This window comes from Centroberyx gerrardi, chromosome 12, assembly GCF_048128805.1.
Source record: "Centroberyx gerrardi isolate f3 chromosome 12, fCenGer3.hap1.cur.20231027, whole genome shotgun sequence".
Lineage (NCBI taxonomy): Eukaryota > Metazoa > Chordata > Actinopteri > Beryciformes > Berycidae > Centroberyx > Centroberyx gerrardi.
In genome coordinates, this window is record NC_136008.1 from 13188732 (window position 1) to 13216678 (window position 27947).

General features: G+C 43.0%; 2 protein-coding genes across 7 annotated transcripts; both read right to left on the bottom strand.

Moving 5' to 3' along the window:
- Positions 1 to 784: 784 nt before the first annotated feature.
- Positions 785 to 10408, bottom strand: tars2 (threonyl-tRNA synthetase 2, mitochondrial). The gene is made up of 18 exons (XM_071895732.2): positions 10257 to 10408; positions 9475 to 9656; positions 9248 to 9362; positions 8988 to 9109; positions 7326 to 7434; positions 6633 to 6697; positions 6416 to 6494; positions 5360 to 5506; positions 5145 to 5243; positions 4754 to 4923; positions 4504 to 4666; positions 3806 to 3943; positions 3139 to 3216; positions 2166 to 2266; positions 1671 to 1772; positions 1480 to 1552; positions 1202 to 1316; positions 785 to 1039 (listed from the first exon to the last, which is right to left on the bottom strand). Exons 1-18 carry the CDS (start codon positions 10338 to 10340, stop codon positions 897 to 899), a joined length of 2085 nt encoding a protein of 694 aa, XP_071751833.1. The 5' UTR covers positions 10341 to 10408; the 3' UTR covers positions 785 to 896.
- rprd2b (regulation of nuclear pre-mRNA domain containing 2b) lies at positions 9554 to 27728 on the bottom strand. 6 transcript variants are annotated; one of them, XR_013506890.1, is made up of 11 exons: positions 27531 to 27728; positions 21862 to 21991; positions 21457 to 21674; positions 21244 to 21296; positions 20991 to 21117; positions 19796 to 19971; positions 19166 to 19451; positions 18733 to 18996; positions 17525 to 17692; positions 14920 to 17380; positions 9554 to 9656 (listed from the first exon to the last, which is right to left on the bottom strand). XR_013506890.1 is itself a non-coding variant. In XM_071895731.2 (10 exons), exons 1-10 carry the CDS (start codon positions 27724 to 27726, stop codon positions 15300 to 15302), a joined length of 3693 nt encoding a protein of 1230 aa, XP_071751832.1. In that variant the 5' UTR covers positions 27727 to 27728; the 3' UTR covers positions 12914 to 15299. The 6 variants fall into 6 exon arrangements, 4 of the variants coding, with proteins under 4 accessions (XP_071751832.1, XP_071751831.1, XP_071751830.1 ...); XR_013506891.1 differs by having other exon boundaries at positions 9561 to 9656; positions 15216 to 17380; XM_071895731.2 differs by lacking the exon at positions 9554 to 9656 and having other exon boundaries at positions 12914 to 17380; positions 17525 to 17689; positions 18733 to 18993.
- Positions 27729 to 27947: the final 219 nt, after the last annotated feature.

Consider the following 27947-nt stretch of genomic DNA (forward strand, 5'->3'; position numbering starts at 1 on the left):
ATTTCTCCTCCTCATTCTACACAAGCTCCATTCTTGGACTACTCATACGTGCCGATCCATTACATCTATGGATCCTAAACATGAATGACCAGCCAGCAACTTAGTGTGGGTCAAATCCTCCTGGCTTGTCCCAAACGTAGTGTGAATGTGCTCAATTGACCTTCTGTGTCCAGCTTACCGCTGAGGCCCCGTCCTGAACCCACCTCACCTCTCCTCCCTGGCCCAGTAAAGGGCTCCGATCCGAGCTAAACACACAATCCACCGCCTTTTGCCAACTAGCTTTGTTGAAGCGGTGCCTTTGTCCAGTCTAGTCCGTTTATTCGCTTGGACCCCGACACCTCCCTCTCTCCCTCGCCTTGTGTGTCTCTGTTGTGACTGATGTCTTTTCCATTCTGCTGCCCTCTCTCAATTAAAGAGGAAAAACTTAAATCCTTTTCTGACCTTTACGCTGACTTGCCTGTTTCCACTAAACACACATGCAAACACACAGCGCTGACACCGCTGCTCTGTCTCCTATTTTAGTCAAATCCCCCTCAGAATCCTCCCTTTCTTCCAGTCTTTTAAAGGTATGGCTGGTTTTCTATTCTGATATCGTGACACAGGCTTACGTAAGAGGGAGGTTCGCAGATTAAATGGCTTTTTGCTAACAAATTACAACTGTGAGTAATGCTGATATTAGACTGATAGCGGCCTTAAAATAGCCTTAAATCTCTTCAGTGCTGTACCTTTTTAGGACTAACAGATGGATACATTTGCAATTATATCAATAAGCAGTGAAGCATTTTACATATACTTTTATTACAAATTTCCAGCAACCAATTCTTCGACATATCCAACAGCATGAACACGTAAAACAAACATTTACATCTGTGACTCATCATCTCTGGGACTTCTCCTCAGAACTCGTCTTCGTTGCTCCTCGAGTCTCGTAGCTGTGTGAGCGATGTCAGGACTTCCTCTACCGGCCTCCTCCCCAACTGCTTTCCTCCTCTGCTCCTCACACTCACTGTTCCACTCACACACTCCTTCTCCCCCAACACTAGAAACGCACACAAAAATAACATGATTCATAATCCAAGTACTTTAAAATAAACAGCAATGAATGGGGAGTTTGAGTTTGTGTAGTAAATTACAAAAGCAATGGTAACAGGCCTATTACATTAAGTGTAGCTACAGTTTTCATCCTATTATTCATTTTTACCAAATATGTAGTTGTACTGGGCCAGCTGGGCTGAGCGAATCTTCTTATTTAAGGTCGCTCCCTGATCTTCGCTCAAATCAGCCATGAAGCCAGCTTCACGGAACTGCTGAACCACCTTATCAAAACAGAGAGGTATTTCACATAAGATCATATCTGTGAGCGCTCTCTCTCACATTAATGGGCAATCAATCACGATGGTTTAAGGCGTCAGAGAGAGAAAATGTGGTGTACACTTGGTCCGCTAACGCACTACACAGTAATCCTCATTCAGGACTGACCTGCTTGGCATATGACTCACTGTCGCCCCCCACAGGGACAACCATGACCTGGGCTGGGGACAACCACAGGGGCCTGGGTGAGGTAGAGAGAGACGGGATGGGTTAAAATACAGCTGTAGCATCATCATTTATGACGGTCTGGGAATCTGCATCTGACTCAGGGTTATTATTATATCAAACTGTCTTCTCACCATTTCCCTCCAAAGTTTTCAGCCAATATAGCGATCATTCTCTCCAGTGATCCCAGCACCGCTCTGTGGACCATCACTGGCCTGTGAGCCTGTCCATCCGGCCTGAGACAAGGGCCAAAAAAGAGGGGTAAGAATAGAGTTGTAAAAAAAACAACAACTGTGAAACAAGGAGACCATAAGAGAAGAGGGGCAGACTAGCAAGAGGGAACAGAGGTTTAAGGCAGAAAGTATGCTGGCCTGAAGTCATAAATTCAATAAAGCAAGGACTAATCTTTCATGATCAAGTTAGGTCAATATGTGGTTGGCCTTGTGCTATCCAACCTTAGTCCCAGAGCAATTACAGGAATGTAAAACAAGAAACACATGGGTTTATCCAATAAACAAGCAGAGCTTGTGCTGCATGTGTTAGTGTGTAGGTTTAAATCACTATATATGTAGGAATTGAAAAAGGACAGGAGGCCCGATGCACCAATCATCATTTTGTGACCGACTCACCCAACATACTGAAGATCAAATCTGATTGGCAGCTGGAAGTCCAACTGGATTGTGGCACACTGGTGTTGTCGGCCAATGGCATCTTTGATCTGAATGTCAATCTAGGAGGAGACATGTGGGAGTCTCTTAGGATCAGGCCTCACTTCTCTATTACAGCCAAGATCTTCACAGTGACATAAGAGGCTCAGTTGGAGAGCTTTGGTGCTGAGGGAGCTGCTGGGGACAAACTGCATTTTTGTGGGCAGAAATGGTTTTCAATGGGTTGCCAAGAGTAGCTAATCTAGCTAATTGTGGCTAACACACCCTAGCTAGATGGCTTTGAGGAATGTTGGTTTGTGTCATGGAAAGTGTGCATGTGTGTCTAACCCCACCCTGACTTGACCTACCTCGACTCTCTGTGCCTCCATGAACTGGCTCATGCAGCCTCTGCCTGAGGCTGACTTCTTGACTGACCTCTTGATGCTTAATGACTTCTCTCACTAGTAGTGGGAACACGAGATCGCCTCAAAGAAATTGCCTTAAAAGGTGATAACCGTCAAATTTCTGCTTTGAATGCTTTTCCTGTGGCCAAACACAGTGCGGATTGTACCATTAAACATTCACACCTGTCTCCCAGAGCCAGGAGCAAAAGAGAGAAGTCTGTTTCACCCTGTAATCTGTGATGTCACTGTAAGGCCATGTTCACACTGTTAAGCTTTTTTCAAACTGTCTTTTTGACATGAAAGACAGGCTGATAGTGGCTGCTGGTCGTTATGGAAACAGAGTGCCCGTTGTGCAAGCCACTTTTTTAAATTATCAGCATAAAATGCGTTTGAGGAAGTGCTTTTTCAGAAGAAAAAAAAAGAATAATATGAGCAGACAGGGTCCAGGATGATTTGGGGTTCTAAGCTGATAGCAGATACTGTGATCTGCAATATCTGAACTTGTGTTTGGATATCAGATTCATTAACTGCATGTAGCCCCTCCCACTGACCTTTGGCCCGTAGAAGGCTCCGTCTCCTGGGTTCAGCTCCCAGCGCTCACCAAACTGCTGCAGACTCCTCTCCAACTGCTGCTCACAGAGAGAGAGAGAGAGAGAGAGAGAGAGAGAGAGAGAGAGAGAGAGAGAGAGAGAGTGAGACAGAGAGAGAGAGAGAGAGAGAGAGAGAGAGCTAGCTAGCTAGTGGGGGTTGTGCAAGGTTTCATGCACATAATGTACATCACTTCATTTTCCCTGTGTGTGTGTGTGTGCGTGTGTGTGTGTGTGTGTGTGTGTGTGTGTGTGTGTGTGTGTGAGGGAGCTTAGAACCATAATGTTCAATTGCACTTAATTGAATCAGCTTAAATTGCCCCATGGCCTATTTAAAAGACATCCATGGGGAATTAAAGATATACATCATGCCAGCAGCCCTATAGAGTAGATCTGTATTAGAGAAATACCACACACACAACCTGATTGGATAAGTGGATGTCGTTACCATGTCATTATGTTTAGAGAGCATTTTTCCTGTAGGTGTGATTTACTGGGCCCGGCTTACAGTATATACAAATTTGCACAGCTGTGACTATCTGTGTAGCCTTTTGGCCCTTTAGCAGACATTGTGCATTACAAAAGATGATAGTAAAGGGTGTGTGTGTGTTTAGTATGTGTGTGTGTTTACCTGTTCAGCAGTGTCCCACAGTTCAGGCTCCCCTAGGCATGGTGTCGGACGTGTAGAGAGGAGGCAGTGAAAGGAGAACCCAAACACTTGATACACAGTCCTCACAAAGTCCAAACAAGCCACAATCTCTTCTTCCAGCTGGAGAGTACGAATAGAAAAAAGTGGAGGGCAAGAACAAGAGGAAATAATTACAGAAATATTGGTTGAACACAGAAACCAAGGCACAAGAGTTGAGAGGGTTAAACTCCAAACTGTTTGGGAAAGTCATCAAGTCCTGAGCGCTGCAGAGATTGAATTAGTATTTCAGAGGTAAACATAATGAACTCTAAACATGTGACTCCTCTCTCTGTGAATCAATGGGACGCTAATAGGAGGATGGAGGAACACAATCAGTGTCCTGGGGAGTTTCCAGGGCAATATGTAGGGGTTTAGGATTACATTTACAGCTACAGAGATGCACGTATAGAGGTGTAACGTTTGGACAGGACAAAGATCTTCATTCAGTCCAGGCTGGAGCCTTTTGGAATGTCTGAGTGAGTCATCGTTGTAGCCTTTCTAATCAGTGTAATATGGTTCTGTACGTGCTCCATTTACAGTTTCTGTTCCAGTTAACGCATGTTGAGAAGTACGCAGCGGTCTAGAAAATCAAAACGTGGTATGATACAAATGTCTGTCTGTTTGTATGTATATATGTGTACCTGCTCAGGCGTGCAGAAGATGTGAGCATCGTCCTGGCAGAATCTGCGGACCCGGGTGAGGCCACCCAGAGCTCCGGAGAGCTCGTTGCGATGCAGCGCCCCGAAGTCGGCCCATCGCAGAGGAAGCTCCCGCCACGACCGCACGCGCTGCTCAAACATGAGGCTAAAACACAGGAGAGGAAAGTCAAGGAGAGGTGAGTCCACGGAAGGACACAAGAGCGCAAGAGTGCATGTGTGTGCAGGCGCTCACCAGTGTGCGGGGCAGTTCATGGGTTTGAGAGCGTAGGTCTGAGAGCCCTCGGACGTCACAGTAAACATGTTCTCACTGTAGTGTTCCCAGTGGCCCGAGCGCTCCCATAATGCAGTGCTATACAGAGTTGGGGTCACGACCTCGGTGAAGCCTCGCCTTCGGTATTCACTCTAGGGGAGGTCAGGAAGGAAGGAAGGGGGGGGTGTGTGTGATGGGTGACACCGAGTGCAGGATGAAGGTCAGACAGTGAAGGCTAATTGGAGTAATATCCTGACTGCTGATTTGAACATAACTATCCGCGGGATACACTCCGCATAAGACTCTTTGTGTCATGTTAATGTATGTGTGTGTGAGAGAGCGACTGAGTGCAGAAATGTGTGTGTGTGTGCACCTTTATGAAGTCGGTGAGTGTGTTGTAGATGTGGGCTCCTTTAGGCAGGAAGAAGCAGCTGCCTGGACTGACGTCATTGAAGAAGAACAGCTCCTGGTCCTGAGCAAAAACAGGGAAACATGGCAAAACTTTGACCTTTCACCCTCTGCTTTTCACTTCTTCCTTTTAATTGATACCATTTTGTATACCTCTCTTATTTTTGCGTTTCATCTTACCTTACCAATGCGTCTGTGGTCCCTCTTCCGCGCCTCCTCCTGCTCCCTCTCCCACTCCTCCCTGTCCTTCTCCCCTGGAAAGGCCACGCCTAACAGACGCATCACGCCTGAGGACTCCGCCTGATTGGCCAGTGCCACGGGGGACACCTGGGAGAGAGGGGGCAGAGAGAGAGAGTGGTAGAGAGAAAGTAACGTCAGAAAGGAGTGAACAAAATAGAAGAGGGGAGTCAGAGATGGGAAAAGAGAAAGGGAGAATGAATGGGGGATGAGCCAGGAGAGGAAGGGTGAACCGATGAGAGCGACGGCGGCCTGACGGACGGCAGTGTTTGTAAGAGCCTAGAACAGGAAACTGGCCTCTGACAAACACAACATCCTGCTGCTGATATTTCCAGCCTGGCTGCCATGGAATCCCAGTCTGCCCAGTGACAATCCAGTATGGAAACTCCAACCTCTGCCTGGATCAATCAGCATGGGGAAAATTCCACTAACCCAGCATGTGGTCCCATAACAGACAGCGCCAAATCAGAATGAAACTGTTTTTATCGAGTAGACAAGCGGTTAGAAAAGAAATGTTTAGATCAGAAATGTCTTTTTGAATGTTTTTTCTGGTTTTTTTCTCTTTTCTTGTCTTGTTTTTTTTTTATGATTGAGTATTATGTTCTGTTTTTAATGTTTGATGGAAGATTAGCCCGTGGGCTAAAAGAGATCCAAATAAAAGAAGAAAGAAGGAAGCCTGGCATCTTATCATTTATCATGGGTGTGGCATTATTTCTTTATGGCATTGTTTGAACCTAATTTTGGCCAAATCAAAGCAGCGAAAAAAAATTGTAGAACTAAAACAGATGTAACTTTACTTGGCTTTCAAGCCGGCGGCAATCAATCCAGCAGCCACAATTTGATCAAATAGCTACTGCACCAAGTTAAGGAAATAATCTCATTTGGAGTCAGCTGTGCAATGAAAATAGAAAGAAGCATGAGGAGAGAACACAAACAGAACTTACAAACACAAGCAGAGAAGACAATTACACACACACACACACACACACACACACACACCTGGAGCATCTTGAAGACCTTGAGGAGGCCGGTGTGCGGGAGAAGCGGGCCGCTGCAGACCGCTATGCTGTCTCCACACCTGAGACACACAGAAAAGAGGAGGCAGGTTTATTCGGCCTGTGAGAGTTTAGAAGAAACAGGTGGGCAAGTCAACATCAGGTGTGTGTGTACAGTGTGTGTGTGTGTGTTTGTGTGTGTACAGTGTATTTATACATGCCTGTACACTGTGGCAGTGGGACCATTCATCTGCTCTTCAACAAGCTGCAGTCTCAGCTTACTGTTCTATAAAAAGAACACCCACAAAACACACAGAAAATTTATATCTGTCACAATTCAATTTGGGCAACAGCACAATAGGACATGGTCTGACCCTGATAAGCAAACACTGGAGCATTAGACAGTATCACCGGCACACCTTAAACAGGAGGCATTCCTACATGGTGAGTAACATCACTGCCACTGGCAATTATCAAAGGCAACATATATAAACACCCAATTACACAAGCCACTACAAGTACAGTGCAAGCCAACATGGCTGAATGACGGCCTGCAATAATGTGGGTCCATAGAACACAATGCCTTTCTTTTTTTATTGTTATACTATGTTGTTCTTTCAGTTCATGTTTTGAATGTGACTTCCAAAGGCTATTATATACTGTATGGGTAGAGGAAATTCACTGGCCCTGCATGAAAATTTATAGCTAAACTAATGAAAGGCCCAGAGCGATAGAAGAAGGGTGAAAAGCATATAGGGCAGAGGTGACCACAAAACACCAACAGCCTATTCAACATCCTCTTTTCGGCAAACTATATCTTAAGAATAGAGTCGTTTTTGGATTCTGCATGTGTTTTATAACAGAGACCGCCTGTGGCCGATGGCAGACAAAAACAAACCCCCGTGAATGCTGACCTGGAACAGCTCTCGAACCTCTTCTGCATTCAGCTCCAGTCTGGACAGAGGAAGTCTGAGGGCTGCAGCCTCCTTACACCTCTCCTCCACATCACTCAGAGACAGGCCACTGTGAGCGGGGATAGATCCAGTTAAAACATAGCAGCAGAGAATAGGACATAGATAATAAGATAAATGGACACTCCTGAGGATTATACAATAAATAATAACCCCAATCAAACATATTGAGGATAATACAATAATATTATAAGATGTGGGCCTACACACACACAAAAAATGCACACTTCTTTCCTTCCTTTCTAGACTAATGGCTGGTCACTGTTGTTGAACTATTCAACAAAGAAAGTAGGGAAGAGATGGCGAGCTATTCATAGCCTTCAAATCTGGAGCAAATGTTAGGGATATTTTGTCTGGTGTATTCTTTTCATTTACCCACTTTTGTTGATCTATTTTTCGGTTTCAGGTTATGTATTTATAGAAGAAAATGTTTAAAATATCAACATGTGACAAATACCAAAATATTCGACCCAACTCCGGAAAATTACTCATTTACAGAGAGTTCCTGCCTTGAATGGGACAAGAAAGGGAAGAGGAAGTGGCCAAGGTTGGGATGCAATATGAGTCCAGAGAGAACAGAAAAAATAGAAGAAAGAAATAGTGAAACAAAAAGCAGAAAGGATTACAGGGAGATATAATAAGGAAGTATATAAAAGGAAAGGTGGTATTAGTTAGTCTGCGATGGTATAGGCTCCTCTAAAGTAGTACTGTGTTGTTACACACCTAATACTATAGTAGGAAACACCTATACAAGCTTGATAATTATAGGAGATGCTTCATTTCTAATGTGAAGAGGGATTTCATTCTGGGTTAAAGTGTGGTTATACAAAAATGATCTTTGCAGTTTATTTTAGGCATTTAGCTGACGCTCTTCCAGAACAACTTATATTAGTGAGCAAGCATTACTATTTTATACTGCGCTGACTGTTATTTTTGCATATTACAGTGTATTAATAAGAAGACTTTTGCATATTTCAGGTTAAATAGTGTATTAGGATTTATTGTATAGTATTAATTTATTGTGCTTTGTATTACTGTATTTTAATGTGCTAATGGCTCCTGCCCAGGGACTACAAATGCAAATTAGGCTCTGGCTATACTCTGGTGCAATATGTTATATTGTGTGTCCGTATCAAATAAACAAATAAAGTAAAGTAAGTAGAGCAGGGCTTTAGTGCCTTGCTCAAGGACACTTTGACAGGCCACATGGCTGTTGATGGACACAACAATGACTGCTGCAGGGTTCAAACAGGATATTCTAATTACAGGGAGGTTTTTCCAACCACTAGTCCAGGATAATATATTTTCATTGCTAAGAACTTCCAACCACTGATAAAAGTTCAAAGCTTTCACTTCGGGGAAACCCTTTCAGTGATGAAAGCAAACTGGGATTTCATGAGTACGATCACAATATTGATCACTGTGGCACATCAATAGTTCAGTGAAGATTTATCCAGGCAAATTGGATTCCCTGAGATACATAAGATGACAACAACCTGAGATGATACTCCTTAACATCTCACCCGTGTTAAAATGCCTACTGTAATTTATTCAAACCAGATAACCCGTGGTCCTTCAGCAGAAATGGTCACAGGAGTGTCTCACCTATTCTCCAGCAGATGGTCACAGTAAAGCCCGGACTCTGACACTCCTTCCCTGCACAGCTCGGCACCAAACACCCCCTCCAGCACCCCACCCAGGACACACGCTCCTGTCCTCCATGCTGCCTATGAAAAGGGGGGTGGTACAAAGTAGATGAGGCATACAAATATAGAAGTAATGACAAAAAGAACGCTTAAACGACTGTGGTACATTTCACACAACTTGGAGGAACCCAAATGAGTTTGAGAGAAAGGTGTGATTACCTGTTTGCCCTCCACTGTGTTGAACCCCAGAAGCTGTAGTTCGCAGTCTGCCTCTAGGGGCCGTCGGAGCTCCCACAGCTCCCCATCCACCTTGCTCACCAGCGCTCCTTTCACACTGCATGGGGAGATGCAGTAACAACTGTGTTATATCACTGGAGTTATAAAAAACATAAGAGAAGAAGGTATTCTGGATGTATAAAAAAAAAGACAATTCAATCCCATTTTACCGTGCACTTTGAGCAATAAGGAGGGGCGTGGTTACACCAGCCTTCCCCTCTACTGTCCTGCCATCAGCCAATCGAATACTGAGGGACTTTCCTGTGGCTTCAACTCTGTTCCTATCGCCTTGCTTTTCCCTGAGAGACTCAAAGACCCGCAGTCGCTCAGACAGAGCAGGGGACACCTGCAGCTGGAGAGAAGAGGAAAGACGGACGTAAGGGTGATGGAAATGAATATGAAACAGGAGGCAGGAGGTTGGTTGGACGGCCAAGAGAGAAGAGAGGGAAGAGGGTGTATTAGCAGCAGAAAAGCAGGTGAAAGTGAGTGAGACAGATGATCATCACAATAACAATATGAGATTTGTTTGTACTTATTCAACTTTATACAGAATGTAAAAAGATAGGCAAACTGTGGCCAACAGCGGGGGGGGGGGGGGGGGGGGGGTAAGGGGAGTGGATGATCTGGTTGGATCCATCTCAAACATATCAAATAAATACTCTGCATCAGGACATTTTGCATCCCAAACATACTGATGTCTATCCCAAAGTATCAATAAACCATAGCCAACAGGATTGAAAATAGCAGAAGCATTTAAATCAGAGAATACAATAGTTTACTTTAAGCTCTACTGACTGGTGGTTAGGTTGTCAGAACACAGCTTAGCTTAATTTCCACTTCAACCTCTTACAAAAACACAACTGCCCAAAACACTGAGCTAGATCACTCCCTGTCCTGGTGGCTAACGTTAGCTGTTGCACAGTCCAGTACAGTGCTAGTGTTATATGCACACCTTGCTGTAGCGCCTGTGCGAGCGAAGTGCTGCGCGAGCTGAAGACCGACAGATCCCTAACCGTAACAGCAGTGTCACCACCATCCTAAACACACCCGTTTACACACACACTACCATAATATTCTACATCACTGTCCCCTTGACTGCATGCGGCCATAACACCGGAAGAGAGGATTAAAACAACGGTGACGTTGATTGGCCAAAGTGGAAAAGGGGCGGAAACTTGTGACGCTCAGAATGCGTGCACGTTCCGGCTGCATCTACACTGGGCGCGCGTCCACTGAAGGAGCAGCTCATACGGATAGGGACATCCCAGACATTTAAAGGGTAATGCCCCGGTATAAAGAGCAACCACCAAGCATGAAAGGTCGAGGCATTTTAGACTGGAACATAACATGCTAAATTATTAACGAAATGGCACATATGGGAGCTGGAGAGAGGTGAAGCAGAAAACAAAATCAAACCAGATCACCGAAACTGTGCTGCGCCTACAGTAAGTGATCCACTGGAGAGCAACCCAATAGATTTTAATACAGCAAGCCACAGACGTGCTGCATCACGACAGGCAACAAGGCAGATTAGAATAGACTCGGCGTGCTCCATTATAGCAAACTGCGCAATAAGGCACGATAGCAGTCTACAGCATACAGCTGCATTTTAAGTCTATTGCTTTGGTGCCCGAGGCATCCAATAAGTAGTCTAGTGTTTTTTATTCAAGCAAGAAGTCAATAGACAAAATCGAATTGGATACACTGAAAATGTTGCCATTTACGAAAAACTGTCAACTACACTGTTACAACTACCTGACATTATTTACAGCATATATTCACGGAATTAAAACAAGAAAGCCGCGAGATGTAAAATTCTATGATATGTAACATTTTTGGACTACAGTCACCATTCAATACTATTTTCAAGGAGTAAGAAGAAACTTTGAAGTCGGCTGGTGCATTATGGAGTGGATAATTCAGCCGGGGTATACATTTACTATCTTAATAAACATCTTAGTCAATTCTAACAGGGATGTGATGTTTGTTTTTTTTGTCCTTTTCAGAAGAATCAACAGTAGTGTATGAACGTACTGGATATGAAGGACGTTAAGAGCTGAAGTACCGCTGAACGGCCACTTGGGGGCGCTGCAACACTATCAAAAGGAGCAGGGGCCATCCAACTGTATCTTAAAATAGTTTAAGGAGAAAATCAGTGTAATCAGAATTAAAATAACTTTGTTTCTTAAGCAACTAACTACATGGATACTTGTGCATTCATACAGCTGATAATTCATTTAAGGAGGGGTTCATCTCACTGGCCAATTAGTGACATGAATTTACTCTAATACTAATTTACAGCATCTGGACCATTTCCCATTGTGCTGTAAGTAATCACTCGTCAACTATCACCCTATGTGGATTTTAAAACATGGGCTTGTCTCCAGTATTTGCTCACACACTTCTCCAAATGTTTCTAATCCATGTTGAAATGTGGTGGGAAGCACACACAATTATATGGGATGTAGTGGTTTGAGGCTTGGCACATAAACCAACTACCTGTTTGCAAGCAAGAGGTCTTGTTAGCCTCTTCTCACATACTACTAAAAGGGATAACAGGCTAGTTTAGACTTAGATTATCCTCTGCTTAAGGATATGTATTCAGCACTAAGGAGCTAACAGCGGGGCTGCACAATTAATAGTATATCATAATTTTAGTTTCCACAATTAGTGGCGGAATACTGGTATATAGGCAATATTTAAACATCTCATCTCATTGTCAACTGTAGTTGAAAGAAGTCAAGATGTGGATGCAACATACCATGAGTGCAGTAAAATAACTTTGTTCTTTAAATCATAATAATTGTTAATCACAATAGTAAAAAATTGGGATTATTATTTACTCCTAATAATGGGGTGCACATAATAGTGCTGTTATTCCCTTAATGTAGGAACTGATGTTATAGCTGCACCAATGCTACTAGCTCCATGAACCAGTATCTAGGTTGAGATGTATGAAATTAATTCTGCAACGTAGTCCATGTATCAGACAAAATACCTGGATATGTAAATCCAAAATTACTCGTGTTGGCAATCTATGAAATTACATCTCTATAATGTGGTATTGCCACAACAGTGTGCGATAGTGTGCAAGTGTTTGGCAAACAAAAACAAGAACAGAAATCACCCCTAAGTTGTGGCCTTTTTAGGGGAAAAAAGTTGTAGAAAACTGCAGTTTACCTCCCTTGTTAAATTCAGACAAAGCACCCGCTGCTTACAGTCAATGGTGCAGCTATAAACACAATAACTTATTATATATTATGTATATCTGTGCAGTAACTGGCTGCAAGTAAGTCCACAGACCAGTGAATCCATAACTTTGAGCATTTTACCAATAATGAAACTTCAACTTGGTTATGAAGAGTGGAACCATCAAAGCAGGAGAATTAGTAGACTATAAAAAATTGTCTACCTTGTGATAATGTGGTATGCTTCATATGTAAAAAATAAAATAAAATAAAAAAAACAAAGACATTCATGAAGTAGGAAGACTCCCCAAAAGACTGATGTATCCTCTCCTTTAAGTATGCATATTGTGACAAAAAATAAACTGCAGAATGTGTGCTGAGCTTACAGAGAGATCACACCTGAAAGGATTGGACACTCAAAGACCAGTAATATAGCATCATTGATGAGGATAGCAGTAATAGCAATGCAACTTATGAAAATAATTTACACACGCCATCAGCTTTCTCACATCTTCAGCATTTTCAAACTCAAGTTGTCAAACAAACTTCTCTTGAGCTCAAGAGTACAAGTAACAGATTATTTACAGAAACACCTCAAAGGAATCTATCTTTGACTGGGCAGCTGACAAGTCTCATGGAGAAGTCTACAACAATTAGTCTAGCTTTTTTTCTGTGCAATGTGAACATATCAAACTGATTTGGGTTGATCATTAGCTGTTCCTACGTTTGACTGCAGATAAACTAAAATTATAGATGCATATTTTTACAGAAAGCGGTAGCAGATTTGTATAAAATATTCAGAAAAACAGAATTCTGATGCCATGCCAACATTAAGGTGAGAAATTTGTTTGCTCTTATTTGTTGTTACATTTTTACAATGTAAGCATCTGTTCACAAACTTCACATAGGAATGTTTCCAAATACTCAATACCTCTTGATGAATGGCATTTTCAACTCAACTTGTAAAGAACTGGCGAATACAGAAGAAGACACAGATATCATGGTGAAAGACAGGAGACTGGAGGCTCTGACCAGCGACACCCAACCTGTACCTCTCGTCATTTGAGGACATTGCAAAGGTTTGGACAGATAGACGTATTATGGCAACAATTCCTGCAGAAGGGGGGAGGATTATTACCATTGTGCTTCAACTTATCTTAGCAGTTTTTCACAAGTGCTGAGAGGTGAAGCCTGAAGTGTTTCTGGACAGAGCCATGTGGGGCACAAGGAAAGCACAGGGGCTCGGGGGCAAAAGCATGAAATGAGCAAAGAAATTATAATGAAAAAAAAGGGAAAGAGGGAGGGAAAATTGGGAGTATTTAAATGACCTATTCTCAAAACAATCCTATGTAGCTCACACCTCTTTGTCCCCCGAAAGCATCTGATCGGGTGAAACTACACATGGAAAATGACCAATAATTCTATCTGGTATAAAATGCAGCGCAAAAAAAAAAAGTTAAAACAAAAAGGTGTAATGCATTAATGAAAAATGACAGCAGCTGTGTAGAAAAAAAAAAGAACAACAATTTCTCTGAAAACAGGAAGAAAATAAATTGAACAGCGCAAATAAACTGAACAGCGCAATTTAAGGGATAATCTGTGACCAAATAAAGTACCTCCCCCCCCAGTTGAGTTGAAACTCTGGATTTTATTCAAGTCAGTACATGTAGAAGCCTAGCAAGAGTGCGGTTCAAACTGAAATGACCCCCCCGCCATAAACTACTGAGTATCTTCATGACTCAATCTAAGTTTAGGCGCGCACATACAGACACATTTGTTGTGTTGGAGACTACAACACATAATTATCTTCATTCTCCTCCTCTGTCTTGTAGTTTCAAGAGGAGGACAGACCGGTGCGATAGTTACTGCAGAGAAATTCTTCTGGGACTAAACCTTATCCAAGGCCTCAATCACAATAAAGACGGGGTGGGGTGAGTGATGATCATTGTCCTCATTCACAAAACAAGAGCTTGAAGAGAAATAGTTGTATCAACTCCTTCAGTCTTTACATTTACAAGCTTAGAAATATACAATGGGAGGGATGTAAGGGTGGAGATTTCTAGAAAGAGAGGAAAATTATTTACAAGAGGATATACTTTGGAGATAGGAATGGGGTTAACCTCAAAATCTGCTGCAAAAGAAATCTCATCACTTAAAATGAGCCTGTCTTTTGCTAGTCCATATCCACTACAAAAGAAATAGTATTTCAGGGCACACAGCACACACCCATACACTCAGGGAAGAAGAGATTACTTTGGAATTAGACCAGTTTCATCATCTCTTCAATCAACAGTATATACGTTTCTTTCCCCTCTATCCCATCGGACCCACACCTTTCTCTCTCTCTCTCTCTCTCTCCCTCTCAGGAAATGTTTCACAGCAATCACGTGGAAGGCAAACTGAAAAGGGTTTAAATAGAATGACCACCTGTAGTTTCTTTTCTGCCTGAACTATTTCTGTGTTTTCCTCCTAGGCTATGACACTCTTGGAAGACCCACCGAAACCTTTATCTCCTGTGTGTGAAGGGATGGAAGAAAGGAGTAGATTTAGGGTTGGTTACACAACACTCTGCACTACATAACTGATAAGCTGCACTGTACAGTGTAAGATGACTGGCTGTCTACCTAGTTTGCATGAATATTTTAATCAGCTATTTACACAAAAACGTGAGATAGTTTTAAATTCAAGCTAGATTAACATAGTGAAGATAACTGGGCTCATACCAGCAGGGCTAACACACTCTCAGTGTTGGGTTTAGCTAGATGTGTGGCTTGCACTTCTCATTCAGCATGTCAGAGACGACCACTTCAGTAGCGTGGGGGTAGGAAGGGTCTCTTAGGCGCATGGAAGGGACCACCTGTGAATGGAGGACCGGGACGCTTGCCACCACGAAACCCCCCTATGGAGAGGTCTTGGTTGAGGTGAGGAGTGGGGGCTCGGCCTCGCAGCAGAGGTCTCTGTGGGATCGGGACCGAGAGGATAGGGGGCCGAGGGCTAGGCAAGTGCAGCAGGGGGACAGGGGTTGAGGGACAGTGGGGGTTAGGGATTTGGTTGCGGGGCTGAGCTGGGGGACTAGCCGGGGGCTTCTGGAGAGGAGGGGCGGGGGACTGATTAGGGGCAGACAGGCGAGGAGGGGCGCTGTCGACCGCAGGAGAAGAAGGAGTAGAGGGAGAGGTGGAGGAGGATGGGGGAGTGTGAGAGGGGGATGGAGGAGGCAGGCTCAGAGGCTCCTTCACTCTGCCTAGTAAGGGAGGAGGAGCACCAGGGGTACCTGGGCGGTGCAGAGGGGGTGCGTGACGGGGGACAAAAGGCTCTTTAACTGTGCCAGGGCGGGGCAGCTTAGGGGGCTCGCCGAGTAAGGATGACATGAGGGGAAGAGGGGCTGCTTTGCCCCCTCTGGGTCCCATTCCGACTCCCCCTCGGTCTGCTCCGTCGGGTCTGACTGGGTGAGGGAGGGGTAGGGGACGGTCAACAGGCACCAACACTCCCCCGACCATGACTGCAGAGGGCACACCGGGGAAGTTAGGTGGAGGGGTAGGGCGCTGCGGTATGGGAGGGGGAGGGGGGCGAGGGATTGGCGGAGCGCTGAAGAAAGGGGAGGGAGGAGGAGGGTGCTGGTGGAGATGTGATGGAGGAGGGGTCTGGAGGTTTTCCGCATGGTAGGGCATCTGGAACTGAGCTTGGGGAGGAGGATGTGCGTGAGGATGGGATGGAGGGGGAGGAGGGGGAGGATGAAGATGTGGGGGGAGGAGGTGTGGGGGAGGAGGCGGCGGCATGGAGGGAGTCATGTCCTCGGAGCCTCCCTGACCAATGTTAAGAGGTGGGGGGACGGTGTGGGGCGAGGGAGGCTGGGCTTCCATGTATTCCTCCTCTTCATACCACATCGCGCCCCCTGGCCGGCTGCCGGCCCCTCCCCCTCGCCGCAAGCCTCGGCCAATCACGCGGATGCTCTCTACCGTCTGGATGCGCTCTCCAGCGAGTGGCCGGTTGGAGTAGCCTAGAGTTTGGATGGGTGCTCCTTCAGTGCAGGGCGACACTAGCGTCTCAATACGATGGTACTGGCCCTCCTCCCCCTCCCTCCCCGGAGACCGACCCTCTCGGCCTTTCCCCTTGTCCTCCCTCCTTCCGCTGAAACCTCCCTCTTCTGAGCCGGTGCTGGCCTTACGAGAGCCTGCAGACGCTCTCCTTTCTCCCACTGCTCTACTGTTTCCCATCATCTTCAAATGGCTGTTCTGTCCTTCTTTCTTACCCTTCATCATCTCAGTAAGGGGGGAAGAGGCGACAGCCTGCTTCCTCACATTCATCGCTTCTTCGTCCTTCAGTTTGGCTGCACTCTTTTTCCCAGCTCCATACCGGGAAGAGGAGCCCAGAAAGTCTCCGTCGTTGCTGCTTCCCGTCGGGGTGATGACGGCATCCCAGGGGTCACTGCGGTAGGCTGTAGGTGAGAGGTTATGACCTCCGGATGACCCTAGAGAGTCTGGCACACTCCCAGGTGTGTCCATGATCTCGTCCTGGGTGGGGGTGCCCGCAGCCTCGTCTCTCACTGGGGTCCCATCCACCCCGTCGCCCCCTAGGGGACTGACATCACCTAGACCTAGACTGAACCCCGGGTTTCCCTGCAAGAAACTGTTGATCTTGGATTCTAGACTGGGGGGAGAGACAGAGGGAGCTGAGGGACGAGGAGGGGGCGGAGGAGGAGGGGACAACTCTCTCTCTTTCTCCCAATCTCTGGCTCTCCCAGGCGTGTCTCGTTTGAGGCTGTTCCCTAGGGTGGGTTTGGTTTTGGGGGTGGTTGGGGTGAGTGGGGCCTTAGCTGCTGATGAATTTGGGGATGTTCGGGTGGGAGGGGCAGAGGAGTTTGTCACACTTTGCAGCAGAGAGGACAAACCTGGGCCAAGAGAGAAATAGAAGGGGGCAGAGAAAAAGAGATGATGTAGGAGACAGTTAAACAAGCCAATTAGTAATGGGAAATTTAACAAATTACATTTCTTATTTAAACATTAACAATGACAAATATGTGTGTGTGTCTCACCTGGTGTGTTTGTCTTAGATAGAGCATTGAGTATGCCTTCAGGTGTGATGTCAACTCGTGACAGGATGCTGGCCAGGGCTGGGCTTGGAGGCGCAGCTTTGGAGGCTGTTGATTGGCCAGAGGGGGTGGTGGGTGTTCCGGGAGAGGGCCGAGAAGAAGGGCTAGCTGCTGAGAGGCAGACAAGGACACAGAGACAGGAGGGATCAAAGCCACAGCTCAAACCTCACAAATAACTCAAAATGTATTGAACAATATAAAACTTACCTGTCACCATACACCATTCCTGCATATTTCTGCTTTACACAGAAAGCAGGGCTCTGAACTACCTTTTCCCACTACCATCCCCAAACATGATTCCAACCGTCTAAAAATAACCGTGAATTGTGCCAAATCGTGGCACAAATTTCCCAGATTTGTCCACAGCACTTGTTTCAGTCATCTAAAGTGCAGTAAATGATATGTGCACCTAATCTACCACATAACTGAACCAATTGGATAAGGCCAACTGGTAAGAATAGCCACTCATAAAAGGATTAGAAATAGGCCTGCACAGTATTCCATCTCACACTTAACATGTTAATGTAGCTGTATATTCATTAATGTAGTTATATATTCATGGCCTGTAATGAAAAACACTCAATCACTAGAAACTGTATGATATGCAGAGTTTGTTAATAGCTTGTAAAAAAGGAAACATGACATTTAATTATAATAAATGAAGCTATTTCAAGCTAGAATAGAGTGAAAGAGTCCAGGAAAAGCCAGGCAAGTAGTCAGAGGCATTCTAAGTTATATGCAATTTTGTAGTATTCTTACATCATTAGATTTTACACAAGCAAAAGGATTCACATATAATTAACATTTTATACATTGTGTCAAATATTCCATTGTTGCTGGGTGCCAACACTGGATATTTGTGAAAATATTGGCATGCAGTGGATGGCATAATCATACGCAAGGTTAGGCTCTCACTCAGTCCTACAAGCTTCTAACCATCAAAAACTGGAAAAAACACATGTTCATTGTGTTAGAAATCAAACTTATCCTGACCGAGCTGAAATCATTGCACTGGATCTTTAAGGTATTTTTCCTTTTGTCTCAAAGGGACCTTTACTATCCCAAACACGTTTAAATCCCTGGGATGTCAGGGTGCTGTTAGTTACAAGCCCTGACCAATATTACACCATCTTCTCAACCCCCCAACACACCTGTATTCTTCATGGCAGATGTGATTGAGCTGAGGATGGAGCTGATTTTTCCCAGGTCCACGTTAGCCAGGTTGACTCCCAGAGGGGTGGCTGGAGCGCTCTGACCAGTGGTGGAGGTGGGAGTCACTGGGGTGGTTGTGGCCGGGGAAGTGGCATTGGTCTTAGAAGCTCTGGTAGGTGTGGTTGGAAGTGTCAGCTTTGACAACACACCCAACTTTGTTGTCTTGGAAACAGCAGGGGACGCCTTGTCTTTCTTGTCATCTACTGGTGGGAAAAAATTGTAAGGTTGATAAACTTTCAATTCTGAATCACCAACACTGCTGGACAAACCAGTATGGATCTACACACAGAAAACTATACTCTCCAATGCAAGCCACTAAAAGCAACTCAAGATCCAACTGAACACAACTAAAACCATTTTGTAACCACTAACCCAGGATTCTGGCATTGTCAGCCTCATCATCAGACATATCCATGTCCTCTGGGTCTCGGTTGTCCCTGGCTGTTTCTCCTTCATCCATGGCCTTGCCATCTAGTTCAGGGTCCAGCTGGGCCCTGCTGGCCCCCATCCCCAGGAAGGGCGAGTCAGAGCCGGTGGGGGAGGGGGCATCCTCTGAGGGCGAGGGAATGGGAGAGTCCTCAGGTCCAGGGAGAGATGACTTGAGGGCGTCCAATTTCCTTTTAAGACTGGCAACACGGTTGGCAAAGGCATTGTATGCCTGAGCAGGTGGGCAGGAGTGAGGGAAAAAGAAACAGGAGTAAATGAGCGATATGATGGTGAGAAAGATGATCCATCCAACTCATGTCTATTATAACATTTTTGTTGTTTTCTAGGGTTAAGTCACCAGTGGTTGCTGTTACACAGCAACATGGATACAATCTTATCATAAAACTTTTGGGTCATCATTTTACTTATGAATATTCTTTCAAATGTGGAAACAAAAAACCTTGACATTTTACATATACTAACAATAAAAATCCATTATTGGTAATTATGACAAAAGAACAAAATCTTCTAAGCATGAGCAGGAAAAGTAATGAAATCATTTTGCATAACACTCACATTGGCCACAATCTTGACCTCCTTGTACTGCGTCTCATAGAAAATGTCTGCATTTCCCAAGGCCTCCAGCAGAGGGGGCCCCGTTTTCAACTCTTTCTCAAGGAAGCTGACAAACTCCTGCAGCTTCAGACTTCCATCCTCAAAGTCCTTGGCGAACTTGTTCCCTCCGGCCTTGTCTGGAGATAGGAGGAATAGGGTTTTAGGAACCAGACAGATGGAGAGGGCAACAGATAAGCACAAGGGGTCTGCAAGTTTCATCAAGTTCAGTTCAAAACATTTTCAATGTCAGAATGAAATAGACCAATTTCACAATTAAAATAAATGTGAACATGAAAACAACTGCAACTTAAGACTTAAAATCTTGCATTTAACTGTATTCAAGACCCTTTTAAGGCTTTGAGTTTAGATAATATTTAAGACATATCCCCCAGAACACACCAGACTCAGAATGGATGTGTGGTGCATAGGTGCACGAGTTGCAGCAGGTCAGAAACCCCAGGAGTGTTTTTCTAGGTGTGATTAGAGTAAAAACGCACTACACACAGGTAAAATGTCCCATTTTCCCAATAAATTAAACTATACAACATTTACACTGTGCTCCCAATAACTGAGGCAACAGCATTCAGAGCCTTATCTGTTTTAATATTGTCTTTGCTGAGGGTCATACAGCTCCCTGTACTTTCCACTTTGGTGACTAACTCTATTATCATCCATCTTCTTTACTTTCTTCACAGACTCTCTTGTGCATTAAAGCAGTCGTGTATTTGTCTAGGATTTTTTTTGGCATCCCTTTATTTTGATAGTTGACTCAATAATGTTTCAGAAGATATTCAACCGTCCATCAGCTGACTGTCAACAACAATTGTTTCAACAGACTGTCAGCTAAGGTATTTTCAGTTGACTATCAACAAATGTTCAACAAACTATTTGTAATTTATGTCAACTATCTACAAGTTGATTGTCAAGTACAAATTACTATTAAGGCTGTTGGTAGACTGTCCACAACTTTGGGCCGAATGTGGACAAAATAGACTCCGTGCTGAAACTATCGCTACACCTCTGCAAGTGGTGTGTTCACTCCAGTCCATTAACATGGGCAACAAAAAGAAGCAGGTGCCCAAGTGTCGGGTTTGTCCAGGGCTTCGCTGAAGTACATAGATTAAGGATGTATGAGGACACTGTGATGACATCTGACCTTTGAGTCTCTTGAGAGCCTCTGTGCTGCAGACATCCACCCTGAGAGCCGCCAGCTGCTTCTCTCGAAACTCCTCTTCCTCAACTGCTCGCTTGTATCCCGACAACTGCTCTATGAACGACTGGGGCTAGGAGAGGGGTGGAGAAAGAGTGAATGAGAAAAGAAGACAGGGTATTAAATCACTGATTGCATTACTTGACAAACAATTTAACATAACAAGGTATATGAGAGGACCTAAATAATCAAGACTTACTGTGAACTCAGCCACTATCTTGGACTTGAGGGCAGCTTTGGGGTTGGCTTGGGCTGGAGAATAAATGTAAACAACTTGATAACAGACACTGACGGATGCATTTGGAAATAATTTGTAATATATGATTAGTTACTTAAAATTTCATTTAAATTCAGGATTAGATTATGAAGACAACCTCAGTCAGAGTGAAAAAAATGAAAGTGACAAACTGACCTGGTGCAGGTGGGGTCTCCTTTTCTTTCTCCTTTTCTTTTTCCTTCTCCTTCTCCTTCTCTTTTTCTTTTTCCCTCTGCCTCTCCTTCTCTCGCTCTCTCTCCCTGTCCTTTTTGCTCAGGTTGACTTTTAACTGGGAAATGAGCTCCTCCGGGTACACGCTCCTCTCCTCCCAGATAGAAAAGATCCTCTCCACCGACTTACGGACCTTCCCATCTCTGACAAGGCAAAGCAACAGGACAACAGGACACATGTCAGTACTAGTATGTAGGGAGGACAGATACAGGATTCTACTTCTGAATACCAGAAGGTGAAAGACAAATAACCATGTACATACAGAAGCCACACACTGAATCAGTGTTGGCCCTATACTACAGGCAAATGAATGACGCTGTGAGCACTCACTTGACCAGCTGGGCAGCACCGGGAAGGACTTCTGCAAAGGTTGAACGAAAGGCAATGGCATTTTTTCTTTTGCAGTTTTGAATCACATCATTGGCAAGGTAGAACAGATTCAAGCGGTGATTGGTGTCCGCTGAAAAGAAGCAGAGGAAAAGACAAAGATAAGATTAAGAGAATAAATGAATCCTCAGCCAAACAACAGTAAGAAATAGTTCTGCACCCAGACATTCAGGCGAGCTATTTCAATTAGTGCTGCTGATGATCATACTCTCAAAAGTCAAATAGGCATTCAAACATATTCAATAACTGTCATTGAATAGAAACAGCAGTGACTGAATAGTAAGCTGAAGACTATGTCTGCTTTTGTAGGTATGGGTTAGTTGAGTCATAGACCATGAAATTTCTTTCAATATCCATTGAACTTAAGTTTTAGTTAACCAAGATATAGTAAATGTCTGTTAAACCAGAGCCATCCCTTTAGAAAAGAAGTACCATAGCCAATTTAAACTGGCAAGGATCCACAAGTTTCTAGTGCTTCCTAGAATAGATCATTCAATAACCTGATGTTACCAGGCAACATTAATATATAAAGTTACAGCCAGTGAGCTGAATTTTGCCTACTGTTGTTCAGCAACAATATTGACTTTCAGCCATGGCGATTTTAGCATCTCTGTGGGTTGAACAGGCTCAGTGTATTGTGGCCAATCAGGCACTGGTAGGAAAGACCAGTGCTTCCTTAACAATAGCAATGCAGTTCTATAGTCTCTGGTAAGGAACGTTGCTTATGTTAACCAAACTCCAGCTTCTGGCTAAATCTATGAGTAGACTCCACATCTCTTATCAAAAGGAATGAAAGTAACTCTATGAATATACAATAGAATCTGAGGAGTGCCATGCTACTACAAGCAACAGTTGAAGCCAAGATGAAGGCTAAAGGCAGGACAAAAAAAAAACCATTATTAAAACATAATTTCCAACCAAACCAGTTACTATCAACAATAGTGCCTCAATTTAAATGAGAGCAAATTGAGTTTGAACTAACCCACCTAAAAGTATCTAAATAGCACAGCTTATATGAACTAAGATATTGCCCACTTTCCAGCTCACAATCCACTATTAAAAACACTTTATTGTTCATCTCAAAATAAATAGTTAGGAGGCTAAACACCAAAGTTTCATTTCTGAAATTAGAATCAATATTAGTAGTACAAACTCATAACAATCTCAATACAGAAGATGTAGAAGAGATCTTCTACCCAATGAGCATACCAGCTTGCCTAAACTGAAATTGCAATATGTCACAAACTTGAACAGCAAGGTGGCACCCAAAAGAAATCAACTCCACATGCCACTGAGCGCAACTTCTAAAAAGCCATTAGAAGCACATTTGGCAACATCAAAAGGGTGACAAGTTGTTCAATTCAAATAGCCAGTTCATTTAAAATATCCACCGGCACTGACTCTGCATCAGGTCTACGTTCAGGCTATTTCATAAAGATCAAAATGCAACATTTTATGAATGTCAACAAAAAACGTATAAAAAATGGCGTCTAATTTGCTGAGATCCATTTCTCATCATACCAATCCAACAGTTAGTGTATTTGTGTATGATCAGTGTTTATAAACATCAAGAAACCCTCGGCTTATTGGACAACTCACTATCCTCCTGTTAAACCATCCTTTATTAGAAAAATCTAAAAATATTTTTTTTCCCTAATTATTTTTAAAGGTGAATATGTCATGTCAAAATGATTGCCAGAATGATTTAGAGTAATATTTTATTCAAAGCCAAATTTAGAAAGTGTTGTCTGTGTTTCTCAAATAGGCTACGACACTGAGCTTGAGGGGTCGCTAGCATCGGCCCTTACTGACTTACTGAAAACTAAGGGCTAAGCTATATGTCCTCTGATGTACTATAAGAAGAAAAAAATATTTAAGCTATTTGAAAGATGTCCTACCAGAGAAGAAATCTTTACCACTGAAACACGTTTGTTGTGCATTTAGGATGCAGACTCAAAGTATGTTAAAATACGGTGATCCCTCTCAATATAGCCTAAAGCAAGTGAGGGTAAATAAATAGGTACTTCCAAAGATTAGGTAGATATCTTCTCTCATCATATGAAAACTGGAATCAAGTGAAACTTCCAATGTGTAGCATACTTTAAAAGCAAAATATTGAAGTGCTCAGTCTTGGTTTTATTCTTCTGAAACATTCAGCAATATTTTCAATTATAAAACTATCATTTTTGATTATTATTTATCGTTTTATTTTGATTGTGTATTCACAAACACAATGTTTGCTGCAAATTTGCCTCAAATCTTTGGCATGTTTGGAGTAAACCATTAATTTTCCAACAAATGTTCCCACGTTTCCCAGTAGTGGCAATCTGGAGTAAACTTCTGAAACTAATGTAAAGTTGGCCACAAAATCAATTTCATGTCAAAATTTACTGCCATAAATGTTCTACGGCAATTTATTTCCCAATGCTGTTTTTTGCAGGACATAGTCGTAGAAATTCCCAATTTGATAAAAAAGGTTTTTTTCCTCATGAGAGGATTATAACATGTGGGTTATTTCTGGTGGGTTTGCTTAGGTATAAAATGTTTAATTTAGGGCCAGACTGGAACAACATTTTTGAATACATTTTTGGGAGCTGAAAGTTGCATATTACCAGTTCTTCTTGCATGATTCATTCACTTTTAGCTTTCATGGAAAAAATATTTTTTTACAAAATGTTCAGTTGACTTTTGAACTACAAACTTTTTCCATACATATTAATATTGAATTTAGACAAATATTTTTGCCATGAATAGCCTTTATCATAATTTACAAACATCAACAATTTAGCTGGGCATAGGATAATGCAAAAAATGTAGGCAAATACAATCCAATAGCATCTGTCAAACCTTGCTTCAAACAGTCATGAACTCATGTAACAAATGACCTTTGAGTTAGCAAGTAACAAGTTCCAGGGTTTAGCTGCACGAACATGAGCCATCAATCCCAGCACAAACTAAACTGCATAACAACTAGCTCTGCTTCCCAAAACAGGTGGGAAACAACATTTTCCTCCACCTGTCACAGTGCCAAGTGAATCCAAATGATTTCGCTTGCCACTATGAATTTGTTCCTACCAAGACTGTCGTCTGAATATAACATATCTTCCATAGTTTTCAAAAACACATGCCTACTGGCTAATGGAGTTGGCAAACTCATCAGACACAACACAAAATTTAACAACATTTGGCTTCTAACTGCTGCTAATTTCCCGTTCTGCAAATAATACAACATAACACTTGGTAAGGCAGTGCCTGGATAACATACTACCATTAATGTGTTAATCAAAAAATGTAACCATTTGCTCAACAGTAGCAACATCCATACCATTAATCCTCAACCCATCAACATGTGAGTGGCCAAGGCACAATATGAATACCAGTGATTAGATTTGGAATACGCTGTCATCTCAAATAAACCTCTCAGTTCTGCCTATACTACATCATTCTTCTCCACCAGATAGAGACACAGCTGAACTGGTAGCAAGTTGGAAACCACACACATTCCTGACAAATTATGCCCATAGTTAAACAAAATAGAGCGACAACAACTTGTGTACAGAATAATGGAAACATTAGAAATATCATTTACAAGTCACATGTCAGAGAATTTGAGTGGGGACGTGGTCAAAGCAGCAGAGAAACTGACCTATAGCTACACAGAACAACCAACTGGAAGCACAGATGATGATCAATGCTTAGATTACTACACACAATCTATCTAAATTATACCCTGTCTTAGAGCACAAACTAAAGAGTGAGAGCAACTCATTCGTTATACCACTACACTAGCTTAATAACGTTACCTCTTCCAAGTACCTGACAATTAGGTCTAGTTTTCTCTCAGGAGAGGAGATAATTGCACAGATGTTGTGTATAATGTGGAGAAGAAAGTTAATGAGAAAACAACCTCAAATTCTCAAACATTTCAGATAAACACCATCATCTTTGAAGCTGATAATGCCATGTACAACACTAAAACACCTTGTACAGTGGCTCAAATCCTACTTTGATTTCAAATTTGCCTTTTGTCAAATATCACAGACCTTTATGCAGCAAAATACAACTACTCTCTGACCTTTGATAACTGCTAGTCCAAAACAAGTCCAGATGAGGATGCAAGTCTTATCAACACTTGCACTATTTCAAGTATGCATGCCAGATTCAAAATGCCTTACAAGTCAGAGGTACAGGAAGGAAATCAGTTGACAGTGGCTGGGAGATGGGGTCAAGAAAGTAAGTTACCTAGTATTCTAAATAATACATTCAACTGACCACCATCACACACACAGCAGGCCAGCTGTTGTACCTAACAAGAAGAAACCAAACACTACAAAGTCCTTGTTATCATTTATGATAATTAATGTTATGAAATGTAATATCGGTGATTCTAACTTGCAAAGTGCTTGTTGATAGGTGTCATTAGTAATGTAAAACTCAAAATCCAACATAAAACAGAAATGCATAATATGGATGACTTTGGACAGATTAGTAAATGAATGAACCAGTCTCCCTGAGCTAGAAATGAGGGCCAAGACTAGTTTGAAAGGACAATCAGGTGACAGACACTCTGTGGAGATGCTTCATTAGCAATGGTCCTATTCCCTAAATTTCTACTTTGATATTTTTATAGCCTATACTAGGCCTAGACCTACGGGAGCGACCCACTATGTCCTATTCCTTGTATGTTCAAACCTAATCGGCCAGTAAAACTAATTTTGATGAATAAGAGGCTTTCTTGAGAGTTTATCAGTATCCAGTTCGATATACCAGGGATATGGATCCATTCTCTAGTTTGGATCCTCTGTTAAGTAAAGATAATGTGGCTGTCAAAGATCAAGCAAAGATTTTTTGAGTGCCCAATGTCAGTCTACCAATCTTCTGCAATGGGACGTTGAATCTTGGCTCTCTGTGTTTTTGCTCAGGGTCTCCCTACAGACCACATTGCTCTAATTTGGGAAGAATTACTCACGCTCAGTTGAGCAATCCAAGATCATAGAAAGAGTATATCAGTTTTGTTTTCAGGTGGCTTTTCCCTTTAGCTTATTCACCAATGTGCTCTCTAGAAATACTACTGCACCACACAAACTTCCAAGTGAGACTATTGTCCTCCAGAACAGACCATGCATGCTAATCACACTAGAGCTGTGTCGTAACTGAAACGTTTTGACCAGGTTTAGCTTTCCAAGGCGATGCACTGCCATTTCTCACGAAAGCGATGCTGAAATGCTTGCTTGGGCCAGGCCCAATCTATCCAGACCTTGAACCGGGAGGCCGGAGTGTAAACAGTGCTAACAGTGTGACCATTTAGCTAGCAGCGTAATAACAAGTTAACAGGTTAGCTGCTAACGTAGCTAAATAGATATCATTAACGATGTTAACACCAACTTGCAAAAAGCCAGTCGAGTAAAAAATAAAATTCAGCTTGGATATTAATCAACATGACTGGGATATATAATGGGCTGTCTTTCACTTCATTTAGTGTTTTAACTATAATAGGTACAGCAAGGTTTTGCAAGTTTATAATCAAGGCTGAGATGCATTGGATTAGCTAGGTCGAGTTAGCTAGCTAACGCGTCAGCTTCATTGCGGGCTAGCTATAGCTAGCTACTCACATTTCTTGAGCCACTTCATCCAGTACCGAACGATAAGGCTGTGGTACTTTTTGTTTTCAATGCACCAGGTTGAAAGTCCCTGTATTGACTCCATAGTGTTGGATACTCCTTGAAACCGACGGTCCAAAGACGCTTCCAAAGCAGCGGTGGAGCTGCGGGCTCCATGGCCGCTTGCAGCTCCAGAACCGGCCGCCATCTTTCCAGTTCTCTCTGCTCTGCTGATCGCCCGCTCGCGATGTTGATGAAGAAGCTAACGGGAGGACGTATGAAAAAACACACGCCCCCGTTTGAATTTAACCTAAACACTTTAAAACAAGCCATATGTCAAAACAAAAACAATCGGTTAGTCACTATGGTAACATCTATTTGTACATTAAGTAACTTTTTACTTGCAGGTTAGATGGCTTTCAATCAAAC